Source organism: Oryctolagus cuniculus, chromosome 7 (genome assembly GCF_051225735.1).
Source record: "Oryctolagus cuniculus isolate XC-2025 breed Fujian yellow rabbit chromosome 7, ASM5122573v1, whole genome shotgun sequence".
NCBI classification, from domain to species: domain Eukaryota; kingdom Metazoa; phylum Chordata; class Mammalia; order Lagomorpha; family Leporidae; genus Oryctolagus; species Oryctolagus cuniculus.
This window is the reverse complement of record NC_142873.1, coordinates 134,611,763-134,635,521: the sequence shown is the minus strand read 5'-3', so window position 1 is coordinate 134,635,521 and position 23,759 is coordinate 134,611,763. Positions and strand designations below refer to the sequence as shown.

Below are 23,759 nucleotides of genomic sequence, written 5' to 3'. Positions count from 1 at the left end.
AAATCTACAGGGCCGATGCTATGGTGTAGTGAGTGAGGCCACTGTCTGCAGTGCTGACATCCCCAACGGGCACCAGACCTGGCTGCTCCACTTCCGATCCAGCTCTGCTGTGGCCTGGGAATGCGGTAGAAGATGGCCCAAGTGCTTGGGCCCCTGCACCTGCGTGGGAGACCAGAGGAAGCTCCTGGCTCCTGGCTTCAGATGGGCACAGCTCTGGCTGTTGCAGCTATTTGGGAAGTGAACCCAGCGAATAGAAGACCTCTCCTTCTCTCTCTCTCTCTCATCCTCTCCTTCTCTCTGTGTATAACTCTTTCAAATAAATAAATATATTTTTAAAAATCCTTTCAGATGACCAAGTCGATGTATGGTTTTCATTCTGTACTGTCATCCCAGGAAGCTCAGAACCAAATTTCAAATTCAGTTACAGCCATGTTTAGTTCCAAGATAATCGTCATCCATTTCTTCTCTTGCCCTAATGTTCTACCTTGAGTCTTCCAGCCTATTATAAACCTCCTTTATGTCCTTACTGACAAGAGATGGGAAAAAAATAAAACTAACACCTGGTATGCTCAGTTGGCTTAGAATTATTTCCACTTTACAAAAATAAATGCAAAAACACATGACCTGTGATGATCTCTAAAGAATGGAGAAATTGAAGAGGACTGAGACAAAAGCAACAGAACAGGGACAAAAGAGGAACCGGGAGACCGCACTGCGGCACAGCGGGTTAAGGCGCTGCCTGCAGCGAGGCCATTCCGTATGACTGGTCTACTACAGATCCAGCTCCCGGCTAATTAGGCGCCTGAGGAAGCAGCAGAGGATGGCCCGAATCCTTGGGCTTCTGCACCCATGTGGGAGACCCTTATGAAGCTCCTGGCTTCAGCCCTCCATCCTCGCCCCCCCCCACCAGCCCAGCCGAGGCAGCCATCTGGGGAGTGAACCAGCAGATGGAAGGTAGCTCTCTCCCTCTCTGTAACTGTGCCTTTAAAATAAATAAGTTTCAAAAAGAAAAACAAACACAAAGAATGAGACTGAGGCAGTATGCCCATATTCTCCAACTCAAGTACAGATGCACAATGCTCTGGCCTAAGAGTCGTTATAGGAGTACCTGCAATGGGGAGTATTCTGGAAAGCCCCGGAGATGCGCTGAACACAGCTCCCAGGGGTGTTAGTGAACAGTTACAGAAAGGCTTTCACTTTCTTTGGGTCACGGATCCCTTTGATGATGTGCTAAAAGCTTGGGAACAGCTCCCCGGGGAAGTACCAGCAGAAGCCTCCTGCTCTGTATGCATTCCTCCTGCACAGCAAGGGCAGTGCTGCAGAGAACTCGACCCGACGAGAGCCAGAGCTGCCAAGCTGCCAAGCCGGACGGGGAGCCGGGCAGCCAGCTACCAGCTGGAGTTCCCGCTGTTCTCTGACCCCTTCTGAGTGATAGGTCGCCTCGAAGAGCAAACTAGGGTATGGGTCCCCTAGCCCCAAATACATGCGTAATCACCCCACCCCAATTTTCCACCTAATTTCAGGGGTTCGGGGATCCCCCTAAAGCCCATCCTCAGACGCGCGGTTACGCCTAAGCGCAGACTTCCCTAGACCGCAGAATGCCCTTGATGACCTTTTTAAATCACCCTTTATCAGAGACAAGAGCGGCCCACAAGGAAGTTATCGGACCGCGACGCTCCCAAGCCCGCGGCCTCCCTCCAGGCCCCCTCCTCCCAGCCCTCCCTTCCCCCACGCCCGTGCCGCGCAGGTGCGAAAACCTAAGGGCCCACCCAGGCGCGACGAGCGGGGCGCGGGGGATGGGACCCTGGGAGGGGCGGAGGCGGGGGTGGGGGCCTTCCCGCTGTTGCTTGGTGACCACGCTCTCCGCCCAGGCCGTTCCATTTCCTCAGCAGGGGACGCGGCGGGCCGGGCCGCGGCTGACGGACCTCCCGGGGCGGCCCTCTTCCGGCTTCTCCCCCTCTGCCGGACAGTGGCCAACGCCCGTGACGTCACAGGAGGAGGGGTCAGCGCCGCTGCCGGGTGCTGGAGGCGCCATTGGAGCCGGCTGGGCTTGCGAGCCCCGCTGAGGAGCCGGAGGTTGGGCAGTAGTTACCTCCGCGTCGGCGCCAGGCCGTTCTGGCCCCCTCAGCGGCATGGCGTGCGGAGCGACGCTGAAGCGGCCCATGGAGTTCGAGGCGGCGCTGCTGAGCCCCGGTTCCCCGAAGCGGCGGCGCTGCGCCCCTCTGCCCGGCCCCACTCCGGGCCTCAGGCCCCCGGACGCGGAGCCGCCGCCGTTTCACACGCAGACCCCACCGCCGACTCTGCAGCAGCCCGCCCCGCCCGGCAGCGAGCGGCGCCTTCCAACACCGGGTAACCTGTGCTGCTGCGGGCTTGGCAAGAAGCCAAGCGCCGGCATTTTTTGGGGGGGGTGGGGTGGGAGGGCGTAGGATTCTGAACGCCGGACCAGCTCACCCACGGACCCCCTTCATAAACGGCTCGAGAAAAGGGAACCGGGGTGCAGCTGGGCCTGGCTGCTTCCGGGGAGAGGAGGCATGGGGAGGGGTAATGGGGCCCCAGGGCCGGTTTTCCTGGTGCTGGAAAGCTTGGAGGGGTGGGTCACCAAGAGGAGGGTGGGAGTACTCGCGGCCGCCCTAGGACCCTCCCTGGCTCCGGAATCCCTCTTGCTTCGCTGAGCCGCCCTGCAGATCCACTGGGCCATGGAAAATTGGATTCTACTCACGAACCGGCCTCTGGAGTGGGGGTTGGGGGCGGGCTCCTGGGAAGGGGCGTGTGAGCTGGTCCGCCCTGCGTACCGCGGCTCGGAGGGAGACCTGATTTGCAGAGGTCTTTGGAGGCCGGAGGCTGCCGCAGGAGTCGTGGAATCCGATTCCAACGTGACCGTTTCTGAGGGCGGCTGGCCATGTTCTTTGATTGTATGGCTATTGTCTTGTACCATATATGGCCTGCAGCCGGTGGGTCGTTGGCTAGAATTTGAGAATTCTTCAACATACAGAGGTTCTGGAAGCAGGCATTCAGCCGTGCGCAGGAGAGGGGCTCTCCAGTACGACATTCCACTTTGGCGAAGGAAAGGGAGAGGCTGGCGTGACAGCAGAGGGAAGGTGCATCCGCATTAATACCCGGCGCTTTCACAGGGCTTGGGCCGAGACGTTTCTCTTCGTGTTCTACACGCGTTGGCAGCGCCTTAACACCGTTCTTTCCTCGCCGCTTTTGGGTTACCAGTACCTTCAGCTTTCGTTTCCTCTTTCCTCTGCACAGTGCAGATTTCAGGGCCTCTTCCTCACACCAAGATTCCTGCAGCCAGCTGAGTTCCCCCAGAATGTGTATGCGCACCTGCGTCCCCCCTTTTCCTGGACTTAGAAGGTCGCAGTCTTGGGTTCTTTAACCCGCGCCCTTGCCTTCCCCCAGAGCCTCCGTGCTGTGCCTGTGGTCGGATGTTTTCCCCTCTACTCGCTAATCCCGGCAGAGGCCATTCTCAGATCTCCCATCCATTACCTCGCTGACTAACACGCCCCGTGAGGGAACTCTTCCACTTTAAATTCCCTGCCCACTTAACGTTGTGCAGCGTTCTGCGCAGGGGAGTGTTGGCGAAGTTTCTTTGTCATGTGCCCTCTCAGGCAGGAGGGGGGTGTCCGTTTGCGTGATGCTTGTTTCCTTCCTCGGGACCCACAGATGCCCAGGAGACCTTTTTGGGTCTCTCCTATTCTGCAAAATGGAATCAGTATTTGCCCTGTCTTGAAGATCTAGCAAGATAGTTGTGAAAACTGTTTTGAAAAACATAAATAATGTGTTGTGTGCAAATGTTTAATTTCTTTGTACCACCCTCTAGGTTGGTTCTATTGGTAGTTCACATTCCAGCACAGCCTTCGTAAGTGAGCGGTGAATGTATTTGGAAGCCTGACTGGCTGAGTGTTATAATGGAGCCGCTGTTTTCTGAATCTTTAAGTACACTTTTTGCAAAGACCATGCAAACTAATTTATTGGTTCTTTGTGTTAAGTAGATTGACCAGTTTATTAACAGTAATTAAAATATTCCATTATGAAAGAAATACACTATTAATGATTCATTCTCTGATGCTTGGGCTAAAATGAAAGATGCTTTCGGGGTTAAAAAGAATGAATGGCAGATGGAATTTTAGTTGCTATTCAAACAGAAGGAATAAAGTCAACTAATGGAAAAGTGAGTTTAAAAGTCAGTGACTTCATTTTTATGACATCTCACTTGTTATCTCAAGGGTCACAAACTTCTGTCTAAAATGGCCAAGAAACTTTTTATTCCACTTAAAAAAAAAAATAAAAAGATGTGTGTACTGTAACACTTTGTGTGGAAAAAGCCTATAAAATTAAGCCTTTTATTGCTTAAATTTTTATTGAGTGCTAGGCGGATACCAGACATGGAAGGGGTTGCTGACCTCAGGGTTTGTAAACATCGAGTGAGTTTAGATGCAGAACAATCAGGACCTGAGAGAGCTGGGGAATAGCTTCTGGATTGAGGTAGCATTTTAGCTGAGTCTTGAATATTTGGGGGTAAAGCACAGCCCCATTTCAGTAAAGGGAAACTAGTAAAGCAAAGGCCAGAAGAGCCCCCAATTAAGGGAAGAATAGTTTAATGCAGTTACTTTGGGTGATGGAACCTGGAAAATAAATAGACCAGGTCTCAGAGGGCGAATGAATGCCTTGCTCAAGAGCTTGAATTTTGGGCTGCAGCAGCTGGAAACCAAAAGAGTTTTGAGACTGGGTTTAGCCTGATAAAAGCTGGAAGCACAGGGTTTATCAATCATGGGAGGCAAGGATTCAAATTATCCACTGTTAAAAAGAAATTAGCATTTTCCCTTTTTTTTAAAAAGTGCTGTTTCCTGTTTCATGTGGCCCTTTTCAGAAGAAAATGACATCTGCTTCCTTGTTTTGGTTAGATTTCTGAGCTTGCTAGTCCTTACTACCCTTAAAGTTTTATGTTTCCGTTTGTTCACTTTGCCATACAAGAGACAGTGAAGAGGTTATCAAAGAACAGCTGTTCTCCTGAGCACTGTCCTCACACTTGTTCTTTCTTGTTTCGTGTCTTTGCAGTTCCTCACATCCTGGTATTGATTCTGGCCAGTGTGTGCTTGAGGAATAGTACATTTTAAAAATGAAGATTTCTACATTCAGGGGTCTAAAGTGTGAACTTCATAGCGCTCTTAAAGGAAAACCTTGCTAATCTTATATTGATCTAGTGTGTAGATTGAGAGTTAGGTTGTTTGAACCGCGTGTGGAGGTACTTTTCGTTCATGACAGTTCCTGGAATATGCTGTCACTTGTTACGGCATTATTATTTTTGCTTGTGGTTCTTACTACCTTACCAGATAGGCATTTGGCATTTATATCAAAACTTAGACGTCCAAGGTTACAGTCACACAGCTAATAAGCAAGCTGGCATTATTAACACTTCCTATTTAAAAAAGTAATATACATTAGAATCACTTAAGGAAGGAGAGGGTACAGGTTTGTTTTGTTTTTGTTTTTTTAATTAGGAAGCGCTGTTATTTGGAAAGTGAATATAATTATAATTACACAACAAAAACAAAAAACTTGAAAACCACATCCTTGCAGATTCTTTGTTGCCCCTGGAAGCATTCTTCAAGGTGGTTAGTAATGTTTCCTGGACTCCCTGTAGTAGTGTTAGCCAATCTGATGTGTAAGCACCTTGAGTCAGAATAGTAATCAATAATCTGAGTCTTAACAAATACTACCTCTTGTAGGATCAGAGAATTCTTTTCTAAGCCCTGACCACCATTTCAAAGCATTAAATTGCAGCTGTTTGCCTGGGCACTGACCAGGCTGTGAATGTAATAGTTTCTGCTGTCCTAGGACTTCATTATTAGAAAGCCTTGGATGGTAAGAGACTCTACTTAATATCCTGGTTTGTGAAACTGTAAAACTTAAAAGATCAATGATAACTCCCCATTAGGTAAAATAAAGTTCATCATTTACCATAAATTGTACTAGTTAGTCTAGCAAATGGCTGATCTGGTCTCACTGCCACAGGAAGCAAGTGAACTAAGTGGTTTATGCCAAAATAGCTTTGGTTCTGTGCATTGTTGAAATGGGGCAATAAAAGCATGCTGTCTAGGGATATAGAAGTGCTTTGTACAGTATAAGCATTTTAACTCATTAATATTAATAACATGGGGAGAGGGAAAAGATTGAACTTGTATGCTAAACGGAGTATCTAAATCCCAGTGAAATACCTTCCTTGTCTCCTCTTCTAAGCAAAGAGTGAGGAGGAGGAGGAAGGTGCTGGATGCAGTGGTAACTGAGACACTGCTTGGGACATGCACATCCCATATCACAGTACCTGCGTTCCCATTCCAGCTCCACTTCTAATTCCAGCTTCCTGCTAATACACACCCTGGGAGGCAGCGAGTGGTGGCTGCAGTACTTGGCTCCCTGCTGCCCACATGGGAGACAGGGATTGAGTTCCTGGCTCCCAGCTGCATCCTGGATCAGCCTCAGTTGTTGCAGCTCAGGAATGAACATGGCAGATGGCAGCTCTGTCTGTCTCTATCTCTGCCTTTCAAATAAAATGAAAAGTAGTAAAATTTTTTAAAGTTTGAAGAAATGACACGATAAATACTCAAGTATGTTTCTTTTTTATTAGAGCAAATTTTTCAGAACATAAAACAAGAATATAGTCGTTACCAGAGGTGGAGACATTTAGAAGTTGTTCTTAATCAGAGTGAAGTTTGTACTTCAGAGAGTCAGCCTCACTCCTCAGCACTCACAGCACCTAGTTCTCCAGGTAAGTCTGTATCAGTGTTTGTACAAAACCCATTTAAGGGTTTGTAAACGGTATTTACTATGATGGTTTGTTTCCCAGTCTAGCATTGGTCTCTGAAGTAATAAATTCAGTTGAAGTAAATGCATTATATTATTACTTAAAAATAGTTTTAAAACTGTAAACTCGGGAAATTAGAAAAGAGATTCATTTGATTGGCCTTTCATCCATCCAATGCAAGAGTACCTTTTTCTGTAACTGCAGTAATACTGTAGCCACTAACCACATACAGCTATATAACCTTAATTTATATAAAATTTAAAATTCTGCTTCTCAGATGCAGTGGTTACGTTTCAAGTGCTCAGTACCCACATTTGGTGGCTGTTGTATTGGACTTAGCGCTGTAGGTCATTTCCATCATTGCATAAAGTTCTGTTGGACAGCTCTGGTCTATAGATCAGATCCCTTCTGCAAAAAGATTCATTGACAGGTGGTCAAAAAGGATGAGCTCAAAAATAGAATCCTTTAGGATCAGAGGGATCTTCATGGCGACATAGTAACTTGCCGGCCATCTGCCTACAAATAATAGAACCGTATTTAAACATCTCTCTTGGTGAACATTTTACTTCAATAGTAGAGAGGTTTGTTTACTTGCAAAATAATCTACTGTTTAACAGTTCTAAGGGGTAAAAGTTACCCTGATTAAAAATTACAGAACAGATGTATCTTTTTTGCTGTTAATTTTTACACGTAATTACGATACTCCTCCTTGGTTAAACGTGAGTCCAGATGACCTCCAATAATCTTGGAGGCTGTCACATCATGAATCTGCTTTCTATAATTCTTACTAAAGGTTTTATATCAGCTTTAACCTTTTTAAGTCTAGACTCAGGTTACTGTGACATCAGAACATTTTTTATATGCAAATCACTGAACACACCTGGATACATGTTGTTCTCTTCCCTCTCAATTTCTCTTTGGTTTTGCTATGTAAAACAAATAGTAGAAATTGAGATAACTTCGTGAAAATATCCATGTAGTGAAAAATACAATTTTTGGAGGCCACGTTGTGGTATAACTGGTTAAGCTGCCTCTTGCAATGCCAACATCCCATACAGGCCCCGGTATGAATCCCAGCTGCCCCACTTCTGATCCAGTTGTCTGCTGATATGCTTGGGTCCCTGCACCCATGTGGGAGACCTGGATTAAGCTCCTGGCTTCAGCCTGGCCAAGCCCTGGCTGTTGCAGCCATTTGGGGAGTGAACCAGTGGATGGATGATCTTTCTGCCTGTCTGTGTGACTACTGCCCTTTAAATAAATAAAATAAATCTTTAAAAAATATAATTTTTCTAACTGTTTTTTAAAAAAATTTATTTATTTGAAAGAGTTACATAGAGAGACGAGAGGCAGAGAGAGAAAGAGAGAGGTCTTCCATCCAATGGTTCACTTCCCAATTGGCTGCAACGGCTGGAGCTGCATGGATCCGAAGCCAGGAGCTTCTTTCAGGTCTCCCACGTGGCTGCAGGGGCTCAAGGACTTGGGCCATCTTCTGCTTTCCCAGGCCATAGCAGAGAGCTGGATTGGATGTGGAGCAGCTGGGTCTCGAACTGGCGCCTATATGGGATGCCAGCACTTCAGGCCAGGGCATTAACCTGCTGCGCCACAGCACTGGCCCCCTTTTGTATGTCTTGAAGACTGTTTATATAAAGTTATTAATTCTGAATTAGAACTAGAATGTAACCTAGAGTTACCTTTTGGTCAGGTTCTTCCTGGATGAAGAAGGACCAGCCCACCTTTACCCTCCGACAAGTTGGAATAATATGTGAGCGTCTTTTAAAAGACTATGAAGACAAAATTCGGGAGGAATATGAGCAAATCCTCAATACCAAACTAGCAGGTAGGCTTAAGGCAATGGCTATGCTGATGTTATTGATAGAGTTCAGTAAGAACCCCCAGTTAAGTAACTTTGAAAAAGAGTAGGGCTGCCCTCAACTGGATTCATTAAGTTCTAAGTGTTGAAGTTACTCTTAGTGATTCTAAACACGTTACTTATACATTATATGGAAGGCATCAAGTAGGCCATTTGGGTTAGTCAATGAGTGAACAAGTGTTGGGATATGGTACTAACCTCCCAACAGGTGTTTGGGAGGAGTTTAGTATTGTCAATGTATTTGGACTCCTAGTGGGAATTACTTTGTGCCTATGGGAAGTTGGGCATCCTGTGATTTGAGAGGTGTGATAGTAAAGCAAGGAGAGCCCAGCTTGGCTAGAACAAGGTAGCGTTTAGTGATGTCAACAAGTATGTGTGTGTGTATGTGTGTGTGCGTGTGTGCACATGCATATCGGGGATCTGAATCAGGACAAAGTTACTGTTTATTGAAAGAGGACAATATTGGGATCAGCGAACTGTTAGGCAGCTTCTACTTCCTGTAACCTGGTGTCGCTACAAAGTGGTTCCTCAGAATGTTACCCAAGTCTGCTTTCCATTCGGCAGAGTTGGGTTCCTTATAGAATGCCTCGATCCTTCAGTATACCTGTAGATAGTATGAGCAGCAGCTCTCGCGTGTCATTTCTTCTCCCACTTCAGATAGTTCAGATCAGCTGGCTCTAAGCTACTTCTTTGTTTACAGATGGCTGTTTTCTACCTTTCTGCTCAGTTTCCTCTTAGAAGGGGGCATTTCTGTCGAATTGTCTATGATTAGAAGGTATAGAATTTTCTCATAGCTTTCTGGCCATCTTACCTCTTCTCATGCTTTTCACTGAGTGTGTGGTTGAAATGCATAACAAGGAAAGAGTTTCAAAGCTTCATGATACCCCATAAATATGTGTAGTTTTTACATGTCAGTTTAAAAAAAAAACTTCATATCCCATAGGAGATTACTGAAATTTGCTGGCCTGTTAGTAAGGAGTGATGTTAACAGTGGGGGAGATGTTATTAGGAAAATATTATGAACAGTGGCCAAATCTAGGAGCCAGATATTTGGTTCTGGGATCTAAGCCAGAGCAACAGATCTCAGAGTGAGTGTTACAATAGAAGAGTCTGAGAAGGTAGAGAATTGAAACTGGGAAGCTATGGACCTGCTTCCTTGATTCTTGAAAAATGGCCAAATATTTCTGGGGATAAGAATACACAGTTTTTCTCCTCACAGAACAATATGAATCTTTTGTGAAATTCACACATGATCAGATTATGCGACGATACGGGACAAGGCCAACAAGCTGTAAGTATTGCCAGGTTTTTTTTTGGAATTTTTTTTCCAAGTTCCAAGAGCAAGATTTTGACACTAAATACCTTGTCTCCTGAGTGGGAACAGCTGATGTGAAGTAAAGTAATAGCTAAAAATATTTAAGTGCTGAGTACTGTGCTTGACCCTTTAAATCATTCCCAGAGCTTGTGCAATCTTTACAGTAGCCCTATGAATGAGGAACTGTTAGTGGCTGCAAGCTGCAGGTTAGAATATTCCTTCCAGAGGTTAAATAATCTGCCGGAGCTCATAAAGTTAGTGGTTCAGCCACAGTTTAAATAGGTAGTCTGATTCTAGTACCGATTTATCTTTTTTCCAAAAAGTTTCAATTGTTAATTTATGAAAGTTTATCCCTTAAGTATATCAGGTGTGTGACCAAGACTTCTTGAATCTAGACATTCGCCACCACCGGTCCAGAGCATAAATTATGAATAGCCATGTATCTAACTGAACTTGAGTCAGGTTTCTTCAATTCTTGAGTTTTAAGTACCTTTTAAGTAGCAGCTCATTCTCCATGCTGTTAATCGCGAACATTGTTAATTAGCATTAAAGCATGGTGTTATATTTCTTGGGATTTTTACCCTCTTGGTTTTTATTTCTGCTTTACAGATGTGTCCTGAAGCTTTTTTGCGTATCTGGGTACCAGGTTTGACCTCAAAAGATGGCTGCTGTACACTTTTTGCAACTGGTTTGATATCACATTTCAGCTCCAACTTCGCATCCTGAGAACACTTAAATGTTTTCTGCAGGTCCATTTTATACAACTTGAAAGACCTAAAACTTTCTGGTTGCCACAAGCATATCTTTCTTTTCTGCTCATCCAATAAACAGCTGTGCCCTACTGTGATAGATTTTCCAAACAAAATACCTGGAGCAGCAGTTTAGCAAAATATGCCTTCAGTGGCACTCAACAAATGGAGTTTCCCCAAGCACAGTTCTGTAAGAAGTGTGTGCGAGAGTGTGTGTGTATGTGTGTGTGTATTTTAAGTTATTATTTGTATTGTGCAAACTTTTTTAACCTTGGGGATTCTGGCTGTGAATTTGATGCACGACAATTATGGTTAAAAACATTGGCTTGGTCTACAGAAGATCATTAATGTTTTGTGACCATATAAGTTGTAACAGTGGATTGTTCATGTGTAGGTATTATTGTTAAACACCGGGACTGTTTCCAGGCACAGAGTATGAATCATAATTTAGGATGGACATTAGATGTGATGATGATGGTAGAATGGAGAATCTGCAGTCCTAGATCTGCAAATGCGTGGTGAGAAATTAGAACAAACTGGAGATGGCGCTTGACACATGGATTCTGCCTAGCTCTGTTAGAAAAATACTTTGACTCCAAGCCTTAAAATACCCAGTGGAGTCTGCGCTCACCTCATTCACACAAAGAGCTCCCTGGACCCGCCCCTCTAAAGGGAAAAGACCTCCCTGGAGCGGGAGCATAACATGGGTGAGCACAGGGCAGGGCCAGCACCGGGCCCCAGCAGAACTGCTACTCGGGAGGAGCCACTTCACCTTTGTATCAGTTCTTAAAGGTAGAATTTGGCTCCTTGGATCAGGTTCCCCAGATTCTTAGGAGGTGTCCATGTTCAACTGCTTGAGCTGTGTTTGGCAACCCCCTGCCCGACGTTGCTCACAGGCTGTTCTTCACCTTGTTTCCAAGGCTGAGGAACAGAGAGTAGCCTCTGTTTTGAGGAGGTGGAAGTTAAGTATACATTTATTTTTTACTGTGACTTGTTCAGGACCACATTTTACAAAATGCCTTGTTTTCATTATTATTGTTTCTGGAAAAGAAAGTTCTATTAAAATTGTTTTAGTTTGACTATAGAATAGTTTTTTTTAATTAGGGCTTATTTTGAAATTTTTGAGTTTAATTCAGATGTATGCCAGTACCTTCCAAAGTAAGGTCATATTCAGAGACAGTTGTTCTGATCAGATGGCTTAGAGAAATTTCTGGAATATTCACATTCAAAGATTACTTATTAATGAATGTCTTTGACTTAAATCTAACCAAAAACTGCAACCTTATTCTTTGTACATTTTCATTATATAGTGTTAACAAGCTTAGTTGCAAACAAATAAAATACTTAAGCTATTTGTTTACCTTGCCTTCTTAATACTGTGATAATGTTGATATTCAGATAACTTGTATGGGGCTGTTACAACCATCTCCTTGGTTCAACATTATGTTGAAGATTTATAGACTTTTATTTTAAAAGTTCAGCAGTGATCTTTTATTAAGGAATGGTTTTACTTCCTGTTTGAAGGGCCATTTGCTTTTTTTTTTTTTTAGCAGTTTTTAAAACTTTTTATTTTTACATTTTTTTAAGTTTTTATTTTACATTATCTACAAAGTAAAAGTTTTTTCCCTTAACTTAAAAGTTGAACCACTGAGACAGTGATCACTTCATCAAACTTGATTTATAAATAATAATCCGTCAGTTTGACGGTAAGAACTGACTGAAACCTTTGTCAAGTTTAGTAAAAGGGTGTTCCAAATCTTGATTTTTTTGTTTGTTTGTTTTAAGCGGTAATAGCAGCAAGAATCACTCTTGTTACTTCTTTTGCTAGCTGATGTGTTCATGACTTTCAAGGGCCATTAAAAAATAACTTCCAGTTTTGGCAAGCAGAGCTGGGGTACTTGCGGGACTCTGCAAACAGCATGTGGAATTACGCACAGCCCCAAGTTCCTACAGTGCCTCTACTCGGTCCGAGTATCTTCCACTGCAAGTGAACTGCTAGCATTCCTATTGGATGTTACAGGAAATCAACGTATATCGTTTAAAAACAAAATAAGTGAACTTCTAGTTTTCTGTGCTTCCAGCTGGTAGAAGCAGGAGAAAGGAGGAGGGGATCCGGCCCTTCGTTTCTTCCAGGGCGGCCTTACAGCGGCTGGTGGTGGTGGGCTTGTACTGTAAACAGAACGCTGCAGCACAGCCCACAAGCCCAGAGTATGCAGCACGTGCCTGCCATCTAGCCTTGGCTAGCTAGGAGGAGACTCGAAGTTTAATTCTGCCCCCCTCGCAATCTTTAACCAGTGGGTAGATAGAAATAAGCCAGTCAGACATGAAACCACTTCAGATAAAACTCCCAGAAGACTTGTTGCTCATGGGGTAGGAAAAAAGGCCTTCACACACCCCCTCCCCAAATACTAGCCAAGCACCAGTTAGACTGTCTACACCCACCCATCAAGTACTGCAGCACAATCATGGGGCACTCTTGCTGTCAGGACAGAGGCTACAGCTAGCCCTGCACTCGAAACCAGTCCACACAGCACTTGCTCATCACTGGTCTGTTCCAAGCTACAATGATTCGGCCATGGTAATAACCCCCAACGTGTCGGGACTCAGGACGGAACCTCGGCCCTGTCCAGCCTGTCATAACCAGGAAGGCCAACTCTGCCCTAGGCATGCATCAGCTACCCAGCATGCTGCTGCTGCTTCTCATCAGGTCAAATCCTGGACACCATCAACACACACAGACTCGGCCCTGACACGGAACTGATGGTCACAGTCCCTCCTGCACACGCTTGCATGGGGCTTGCTAGTTCTCAGGTGTGAGGCTGGAAGCACTGGCGCTGCCTGCGAGCAGAATGCTTGGGGTGCCCCGGCGGCCCCTGCACACACACGCCTCACTTGAAGGGTGCATCATATAAAGGAAATGCACTGTTGTCGAGACTGGAATGGGCTGTGGTGCACTTTGAGCAAGGGCGCCCTGGGGACCGCCGGGTGGCTGTGGCATCATTAGCATCATTGGCGCATGGGCAGTTGGATGAGAAGGAACCATTCCTGACTGTACATGAGCCTGAAACAGCTCTTTTACGCATACAGGCAACATTTCCAGCTTAAACAACATGTCAACTGTGTTCCTTTCACTGGGCTGGGAGTCTCAGGAAAGGGCAGCAGCAGGCCCAGGCCCCCTTTCTTTTCTCGGGACACTCCTTAGTTCACCTTTTTGGCAGCTCCTGCAAGGCTGGAGGAGCCTAGATAAAACATCAGGGCCCCAATGACTGGGTCGTTAAAACTCTGAGCACAGAACTCATGTGTGGGCCAAGGTCTTCAACAAGAGCAGACCCCTGATCCAAGAGCAGCTTTCTCAACTGAGCAATGGAAGATCCGATGATGCTTCCGGTGGGGGCCTGAGCGGGTTCTGCAGAGCACATCCCTCGCAAACAGCAAAGCAGGGACTGTCCGCTGTGCCAGTGTGCAGTACTCTGCTCCTTGTCTGCCCGTCTCCCTCTGCTTGTGGCCTGCTCCCCCAGGCAAGAAGAAACATGGCTTCCTTCACTCTCTAAAGAACATGCTGACAGGGCAGGAGGAGGAGCAGGTGCAGGGCTCCCGGGAGGTGGAAGGAATCATCTGCAGTGACCTGGGCCAGCCCAGTGTCTGTACTGAGGGCCGATGAGTCTGAGTAGGACAGGCAACTGCAGGCAGCCCACAGCAACACTCATTTTCTGCCTCCCACAGTGTGCACTGCTCTAGACCGGGACAAGCCCTGCACCAAACACTGCTTCTGCTCCCTCAAATTCAAACGGGTCCAGGACCTACTTGGGCTTCCCTGGGTTGACCTTTTTGTTCTTTCTGCACAGCACAAACGTGAGGTTGCAGGGACCTCTCTTGCAGGGAAGCTCATGTACCTACTTAGCCTCCAGCCTCTGCTAGACACCCACAGGACCCAGCTGTCATGCAGCTCATTCCACCACACCGCGCTGATCCACACTGACCAGAACCAGCTCCCTGCCAGCTCTCAGAAGCACACCAACTGCAGTGCACTGCCCCACAGAATTACCCTAGGCAGGTGAGGCTGCCCGACTCCCTGGAGCTGTGACCTTCCAGTCAAACTGAGTTGCATCCAGCCTGTCCCTCACCAACACCACGCTGGAGCACTGCCTGGCAGGAAGCCTCAGAGTTGGTATGAAAGGAGCAGAGACGTCTGACACAGCCACCTTGCCCTGCCTAGCCCTGGGAGGGCCGCAAGGACGGCGTCAGAGCCCACCCTGGGCACGGCTCCTGTCCTGAGCCCTCGCCAGCAGCAGGTGCACAGAGCCACCCCTGATGCAGCAGCCATGCCTGCCAACCCTCAGCAGCTCACACTGCAGGGGAGCTGCCAAATGCTTCCAGAGCTGCTCTTCAAGAGAAAACGAGAACACCTGGGTGCTTCCAGCTGATTCACTGCACCAAGGGCCATTTGTTTTCTCTCTTTTTCTGGACTAGTCACTGGTTCCTGGAAGAGGAGCGTGGGAGTGGCCCTGCAGTGGGACTGTCACACCAAGGCAGCGGTGGGAGCTTTCCAAAGTTGTGAAGGCTGGACTAGGGATGGGAAACTGCCTCGGTGAAGTCTTCCAGACCAGCGTGGTGTCTCCCCTACTACTGGACATGTCCCCTCCCCATGCTAACTTCGGGTTGGGAAGTTGAGCAGCTTTTGGTAAGGAAAATGGCACCCTCTCACTGCAGTCAGTGTTGGTGGGCTATTCTGTTACGATAATGGCAGCCCTCTGGATTTGGGGGTCTCCTGAGACATATTGGTTTAGTGTTGATAATCACAGAAAAGACATTTCCTGGGGATCGGTGTTGTGGTGTAGTGTGTAAAGCATCCCATATGGTTCATGCCCTGGCTGCTCTATTTCCAATCCAGCTCCCTGCTGATGGCCTGGGAAAGAAGCAGATGTCCTAAGTATTTGGGCCCCTACTGTCCACAATGGGAGACCTGGAAGAAGCTCCTGGCTTTGGCGTGGCCAAGTCCTGGGTGTTGCAGCCAACTGAGGAATGAACCAGCAGATGAAGGATTGATTCTCTCTTTCAAATAAATAATAATAAAAATTCTGGGACAGAATGTGGGTGCCTAGAAGATGAATCCAAGATTTTCTCCAAGACCCAGTTTCTAGGACTTAAACTTAAGGACAACTTCCAGAAAGGAGTAAGTGTCCCTGCCTGGGTCAGAGAGTCAAGGGAAGAGCACTGGGGAAGCCTTTCTCATGTGGAGGGTGGAGTGGCTGGTGCGGTAGTTAAACGAGGGCCTGTGGATGTTTGCAGCCCTGGAAGTTAGTCTCTGCCCTGGCACTGACTTGGTATCTGGACCGTGCCACACTTCTCAGCTTGTTTCCTTACCTGTAAAATGAGCACGTATAGTATATACATCATTGGGTTTTATGTTCAAATGCAAGAAATAGTTGTAAACAAAGTATGGGGTATGGAATATGCACTTTAACATTGAAGCACATTTCTTTACAGTGGTCATGATCAGATCTAAAGACCCAAATCAGATCTTCCTGGCTTTACTAGATTTTTTTTTTTTTAGGATTTATTTATTTTTAATATCAGAGGGAGACTGGTTGATTCCCCAGATGGCCACAACGGCCAGCACGGGTCCAGGCCAGAGTCGGGAGCTTCATCTGGGTCTCTCATGTGGTAGCAGGGGTCCAAACACTTGGGCCATCCTCCGCTGCTTTTTCCAGCCCATTAGCAGAGAGCTGAATCAGAAGTGGAGCAGCTGGGACATTAACCAGTGCCACAACGCCAGCCCCAGGAGTGATCTTGACTTTCCAGTATGAACAGCATGAGTACCCCACATCACAGTCTCTTTTAATACAGTCTCTGTTTTTAAGTATTTGAGGAAACAAAGGTGAGTGACAAATGCATGCAGTAATGTTTTAGTTACTCCACATCATGTATGTGATATACTCTCTAAAGCAGATGTGTGCAAAGTGGGGGAATAAAATTTTATGGGAATACTGCCACACCTATCCGTTCGCATCTGTGATCACTCTCACACTGCAATTCCAGGCCTGAGTAGGTACAGCAAAGACCACAGTATGGGCCAAAAAGCTGAAAATCTTATCTGGCTCTTACAGAAAAGTGATTTTCAAGGATGGGGAGAGATAAATACTCAAAATGACCAAGTATTTTATTTCCTGCTATGGTTTGAACATGTTTTAGTTCCCAAACTCACATAGGACCTTAAACCCCAAAAGTTATGGTGTTTAGGAGGTAGATCAAGTGGGAGGTCCTTAGGTCATCTCACAGGGAGGTTCTTGCCAGAGGGTTGGCCATGAAAGGCTTACGGGGGTGGAGGGGGTGGGGGGAGCACCTGTTCTCTCCACATCATGTGATCCATCCTTCACAAGTGCTCACCTTTGCCATCTGCCCCCTAACCCGACATCCAGCCAGTGGGGCCACCCAGTCTTGTACTTGAACCTCTGAAACTGCACTGTAAGCTTTTCTTTCCTTTATAAGTAGCTTGTGTTAGGTTTTTCATTACTACCACGAAGATAGGTATATTTAATTTTGAAACTAAATACAAAAAATGGCTGTGGTAGTTTTAAATTTATCAGAAGATAGCATGAGTTTAATGATAGCTTGTAAAATGCTCAATTTTTGCTTTTAAGATTTATCAATTTATTTTCAAAGAGTCACAGAGAGAGGAAGCAGAGATCATCCATTTGCTGGTTCACTCCCCAGATGGCCTCAACAGCTGGGGCTGAGCAAAGCTGAAGCCAGGAGCCAAGTGCTTCATCCAGCCTTCCCATATGTGTGGCAGGGGCCCAAGCACTGGGCCATCTGCTGCTGCTTTCCCAGGTGCATTAGCAGGGAGCTGGATCAGAAGTGGAGCAGCCGGGACTTGAACTGGTGCCCATCTGGGATGCTGGTGCTGCAGATGGCACTTTGCTTGCTATCCCATAGCTCTGGCCCCAAAATGCTGTTTTAATTTTTTAAAGACTTATTTTATTTGAAAGGCAGAGTTACAGAGAGAGGGAAAGACAGAGAGGTCTTCCACCCACTGGTTCACTCTCCAAATGGCCCCAACAGCTGAAGCTGAGCTGATCAGGAGCCAGGAGCTTCCTCCAGATCCCAAACACGGGTGTAGGGGCCCAAGGACTTGGGCCATCTTCTGCTTTTCCAGGCCATAACAGAGAGCTGGATCAGAAGTGGAGCAGCCGGGTCTCGAACCCGTGCCCATATGGGATGCCAGCACTGCAGGTGGTGGCTTTACCCGCTACGCCACAGCACCGGCCCCCAAAATGCTGGTTTTTTTGTTTTGTTTTTTATTTTTTGACAGACAGAGTGGACAGTGAGAGAGAGAGACAGAGAGAAAGGTCTTCCTTTGCCGTTGGTTCACCCTCCAATGGCCGCCGCGGCCGGCGCGCTGCGGCCGGCGCACCGCGCTGATCCAATGGCAGGAGCCAGGAGCCAGGTGCTTTTCCTGGTCTCCCATGGGGTGCAGGGCCCAAGCACCTGGGCCATCCTCCACTGCACTCCCTGGCCACAGCAGAGGGCTGGCCTGGAAGAGGGGCAACCGGGACAGAATCCGGCGCCCCGACCGGGACTAGAACCCAGTGTGCCGGCGCCGCAAGGCGGAGGATTAGCCTAGTGAGCCGCGGCGCCGGCCCAAAATGCTGTTTTAAGAACAGACTTCCTGTGAGGCAAGACAGGCAAACCAGTAAACACTAATCCAAGACTTAAAAGTGAAGAAAGTAAAGTGAGAGTAACCAGCACCTGAACTGTGTTGAGGAAAACTTAGCACTTCACTTTATGGCAAAGAGTCGTATAGTGCACATGTGTGTCTAGATGACTCCCAGCATACTACTGACTCCTGGTATTAACTTGATCTATTACTTCTGCTGTCTCTTCAGTGCTAAATGGTTACATGAATTACGCGGCTGCTACTCCTCAGGGTAGTAACTCCCAGATCAGATGAATAAGCCTTGTGCAGGGTCTCTGCCGCCAGTGTAAACCAAGCTGCCTCCCCCCGTGAGAAGCTCACAGTCTGGCGGAAGTGCGATTAAAACGTGCTGGGTGTTTTGTGTCTGCAGAGACCAGGATGCTTTCTAGTCTATTCAGCTGCCCTGGCAGCTTCTCTCCAGGTACTTTTGATCTGTGCGGGGAATGCGGACTCAATTTTTAATAAAGCTGTGTCTATAAAATGAGGCTCTAGTGTGTTAATTTATGATGAGAATGTGTCAGGAGCTAGAGTGTCCCTTTGGTCTCACTAGTGTGTGTGCTTTCTGTAGTCTTAACACTTGGGAAGCCTAATTAAAATCAAGAGGCAGGGGCCTCTGGTGCAGCGGGCTAACGCCCTGGCCTGAAGCGCCGGCATCCCATATGGGCGCCGGTTCGAGACCGGGCTGCTCCACTTCCGATCCAGCTCTCTGGATGGTCCAAGAGTTTAGGCTCCTGCACCTGCTTGGGAGACCCGGCAGAAGCTCCTGGCTCCTGGCTTCGGATCTGCGCAGCTCTGGTTGTTGGGGCCAATTGGGGAGTGAACCAGCGGATGGAAGGCTCTCTGCCTCTCCTTCTTCTCTCTCTGTAACTCTGCCTTTCGAATAAATCAATCTTTTAGGGACGGAGCGTTCACCGACGTCGGTGCCTTCCGCTGTGCGCCTGGCACTGCCTTCCCCATCTAGTTAGCCTCAGCGACTCTTGACTGTTTCACTTATTCAACTCGATAGCTCCCCTACCCACAAGTGGCGCGTTCTTTTTTTGATTGAGGTGGCCACCCTGGTTTCCATCACATTCCAGACCCTAGGGCCCATTTCTCTCAGGTTGCTCTGCTCTCTGTCGTGCGGGCCTGGAGGGAAAGGGGAGCTGCCAAACTCACCGTGTCCCGCAGTGTGCTGGGACTCACAGCTCCCCAGTCCTCCTTCGGCGTGCGGCAGGGGTGTCGGAGGCACACGCGCTAGGTTACAGCCTGCCCCACCTGTAAAGGAGCAATACAGCCACTCTCGGAGTAAGGGGGCGCACGCGTGAGGCCACGGACACGTGTCTGGCGAGCGGGATCCCGCCTGCCACCTCGAGGTTCGCTCAGAGCGCGGGAACTTCCGGCCGGCCGCGTTTGTAGCAAGGCTGTGTGTCGGGCAGCGCACGTCGCCGCGACCCCTGCTGCCCCATCGTGTGCCGCCTCGACGTCCGAGTACGAAACGGAAGATGGCGAAAGCTCGGAGCTTAAAATCCCTTGGCTTCTTTACAAACGCACATTTCCACGAAGCCAAGGATCCTGCAGAACGAGGCGATGAGAAGGGGAGAGCGAGAGCCGAACACACTCTCCCAGACGAGGCGCGGCTCCGGACCTCCCTTGTGACGTCGGAAGTGCCCGAACACGGCTGCCCCGCCTTGGGCGCCATGGCAACGGCGCAGGCTCGGGTCTGGCAAGGGATTCTGGGAGTTGTAGTTTCTCAGTCTGCGAAGGCTGAAGGCCTGTCCGCGAGGCCTGGCGGCGGGGGCGGGGCGGGGCGGGGCGGGGCGGTGGGCGTGGTCCGGGCCGGACCTCGCAAAGGCCTACTGCCCGAAGAACTAGGGACGTTTTCCCCAGAAAATGGCGTGATAAACTGGGTCAGGGCAAGACCAGGCATTCTCCTGGGAGACGGCAGGAAGGTGGCAGCCAGTGGCAGGGACCCTTTCTAGCAGAAGAAACGACTCCTCCAACGCTTGGAAGCATGAGAGAAATTCTGGATGCCCCAGAACGCGAGAGTGAGCGGGGATGGTAAGCGACTGGATCAGGATTTGGAACTGGAAAGAAACCAGATCGTAAAAGGTCTCGAACATCAAACCCAAGAAATGTGACCGTTTCTGGACACGTCAACAGCCTTCACACAGCCCAAGCTGAACGAACGACTCCCGGCTCCCAGCTTGCTTCCTCTTCCTGCAACAGCAAGATCACATGCTGCATATAGTACTCGGATTGCGCCTTGTCCCGAGGACTGTGGCTTGTGAGAAAGGCTCAGGAAGTGATTTTGGAATGATTAAAGTGTTAGAAAAGTAACAATAGGGGGCCGGCGCTGTGGCATAGCGGGTAAAGCCAGCCGCCTGTGGTGCCCGCATCCCATATGGGCGCTGGTTCTAGTCCCGGCTGTTCCACTTGTGATCCAGCTCTCTGCTATGGCCTGGGAAAGCAGCAGAAGATGGCTCAAGTGCTTGGGCCCCTGGGCCTGCGTGGGAGACTTGGAAGGAGCTCCTGGCTTCAGATCCTCAGCCATCTGGGGACTGAAAAATAAGTAAATAAATCTTTAAAAAGAATAAAAAAAAGTAACAATAGGAAAATGAGTAAGAATGGAGCAAGACCAGGTGCAAAGAGCCATCAGAGTTCAAAGCAAAGTCCTTTGTCCACCTGCACTTCACTCCAAATCTGTTGGCTGAAATCTGGTAACCCTAACTCCATTTCTAATATAGGTTTGGTTTGATCACTTTTTTTTTTTAAGATTGATTTATTTATTTGAAAGTCAGAGTTACAGAGAGAAAAGCAGAGGCAGAGAGAGAGATCTTCCATCCACTGGTTTACTCCCCAATTGTCTGCAATGACCAGAGCTGCACCCATCCGAAGCCAGGAGCCAGGAGCTTCTTCCGGGTCTTCAATGCAGGTGCAGAGGCCCAAGCACTTGGGCCATCACCTACTGCTATCCCAGGCCATAGCAGAGAGCTGGAGCAGAGGTAGAGCAGCCAGGTCCCGAACTGGTGCCCTTATGGGATGCTGGCACTGCAGGCAACAGCTTTACCTGCTATGCTACAGTGCTGGCCCCTAAAGATTTATTTGAGAGAGTTACAGAGAGAGGGGGAGAGACAGACAGACCTTCCATTGGCTGATTCACTCCAAAAATGGCCAGAAGCCAGGAGCCTAGAACTCCCTCGGGTCTCACGTGGGTGCAGGGGCCCAAGCCCTCAGGTCATCCTCTGCTGCTTTCCCAGGCTGGATCAGAAGGGTGTCTGGGACTTACACCAGTGTTCATATGGGATGGTGGCATTGCAGGAGATGGCTTAACCTGCTGTGCCACACCTCCAGCGCTGACCAGCACTTTTTAAGAAAAAAATAAGTTGCCATATATTTTAAAGTGTGAGGTGTCATGTTCAAGCAGCGACAGATTCTAGCTTCTCTTGAAAAACCTGAGGATTTGACAACTTGCGGTCCTGTTTCTCTCATAACAATAAGAAGATAGAACTGAGTAGCTGCACCTTTACCAAAACTTACGGCCTCCAGTTTGTCACGTCTACCATCCCTCAAACTGAAGTCCCGTGTCACTGGCCACTTAGCATGTTTTTGTTGTCGTTGCCTTAGAGTGAGCATTATTGGCCCTGCAGGCATCTGAGTTGCATGTGTTTGTACTAACGCTGCGTGGTATTTCTGAGTAACGCTCGTATCATGAGATTTGTACTAGAGGGTGACTAATTGTGTGAGATTGAATGAAATGGGGAGCCGGGAGACAGGAAGAAATAAAATGGAAACTTGGTGAAGGACTATTTGACTGAACCGGGGCCATAATTAAACAGTGGATGAAAGATGAGGAAACTGCAAATTCTAACCCCAGGATTTCCTGCCTGCCTGCCTGGGAAGATGACCCCACTAACAAGGAAGGGAGGGAATCGGAAAGGATGGTCATTGGTACCCTGCCTCAGATTCTTGGTGATCAAGGGCCAAGAGTTACAATTACATCACTCCCCAGTGTTCTGCTAGACATACATTAGGTGCTCAGGAAATTCTAGTTGAACTGAAACTCAGATTTCAGGTGAAGCGCATGGCTGATGGGGCAGGGCCGGGGGAGAATCTGAGTGCTAGAATGAAACCAGTGAGTTGTAGGGCCTTCAGAATCTCTCCAGAGTGGGTGATCAGCCTACCCATTTGGGGGAAACCCCATACAAAGACATGAAGCAGAGCTGGAACTTGGCACACAAAAATAGGGTTGGGGGTGGTGATGGTGTCATTCCAGGGGACGGAATTAAAGGGCAAGGAGACTGGACTCCCAAGACACTTCCTGGAATATGCTGGAACAGCACGTTCTTGGTTGGATCATCAGGCAGGGGATTCTGTAAAATGAGGTTAGGAAGAGAGGAAGACTAAACTTCTCAAAGGTTTTGAATAGTTCACTATTTAAAAAGGGAAAAGTGGCCGGCGCCGCGGCTCACTAGGCTAATCCTCCGCCTAGCGGCGCCGGCACACCGGGTTCTAGTCCCGGTCGGGGCGCCGGATTCTGTCCCGGTTGCCCCTCTTCCAGGCCAGCCCTCTGCTGTGGCCAGGGAGTGCAGTGGAGGATGGCCCAGGTGCTTGGGCCCTGCACCCCATGGGAGACCAGGAGAAGCACCTGGCTCCTGGCTCCTGCCATCGGATCAGCGCGGTGCGCCGGCCGCAGCACGCCGGCCGCGGCGGCCATTGGAGGGTGAACCAACGGCAAAGGAAGACCTTTCTCTCTGTCTCTCTCTCTCTCACTATCCACTCTGCCTGTCAAAAATAAAAAAAAATAAAAAATAAAAAAATAAAAAAAAAGGGAAAAGTGGACCAGCGCCGCGGCTCACTAGGCTAATCCTCTGCCTTGCGGCGCTGGCACATCGGGTTCTAGTCCCAGTCAGAGCGCTGGATTCTGTCCCGGTTGCCCCTCTTCCAGGCCAGCTCTCTGCTGTGGCCCAGGAAGGCAGTGGAGGATGGCCCAAGTGCTGGGCCCTGCACCCTGTGGGAGACCAGGAGAAGCACCTGGCTCCTGCCATTGGATCAGCGCAGTGCGCTGGCTGCAGCGCGCCGGCCGCGGCAACCTTTTTAGGGTGAATCAACAGCAAAAGGAAGACCTTTCTGTCTCTCTCTCTCACTGTCCACTCTGCCTGTCAAAAATATAAATAAATAAATAAATTTTTTAAAAAAGGGAAGAGTTCAGTGCAAACCTCCAATGTTTATTCACAAGTTATCTGCACATACAACTGCAGTAATGTTACGCATTTTATAATTGCTTACACAATGAACACTGAAATTCTAAAAGATTAAATATAAATGTTCTAGCATTTTCT

The 23,759-nt window shown here is 48.1% G+C and overlaps 1 protein-coding gene across 1 annotated transcript; it reads left to right on the top strand.

Moving 5' to 3' along the window:
• Window positions 1–2,014: 2,014 nt before the first annotated feature.
• AKIRIN1 (akirin 1) lies at window positions 2,015–12,105 on the top strand. Its single transcript, XM_008265528.5, has 5 exons — window positions 2,015–2,349; window positions 6,635–6,775; window positions 8,514–8,648; window positions 9,901–9,972; window positions 10,606–12,105. The coding sequence occupies exons 1-5, from the start codon at window positions 2,133–2,135 to the stop codon at window positions 10,614–10,616; spliced, it is 576 nt and encodes a 191-aa protein (XP_008263750.1). The 5' UTR covers window positions 2,015–2,132; the 3' UTR covers window positions 10,617–12,105.
• The last annotated feature ends 11,654 nt before the right edge of the window (window positions 12,106–23,759 follow it).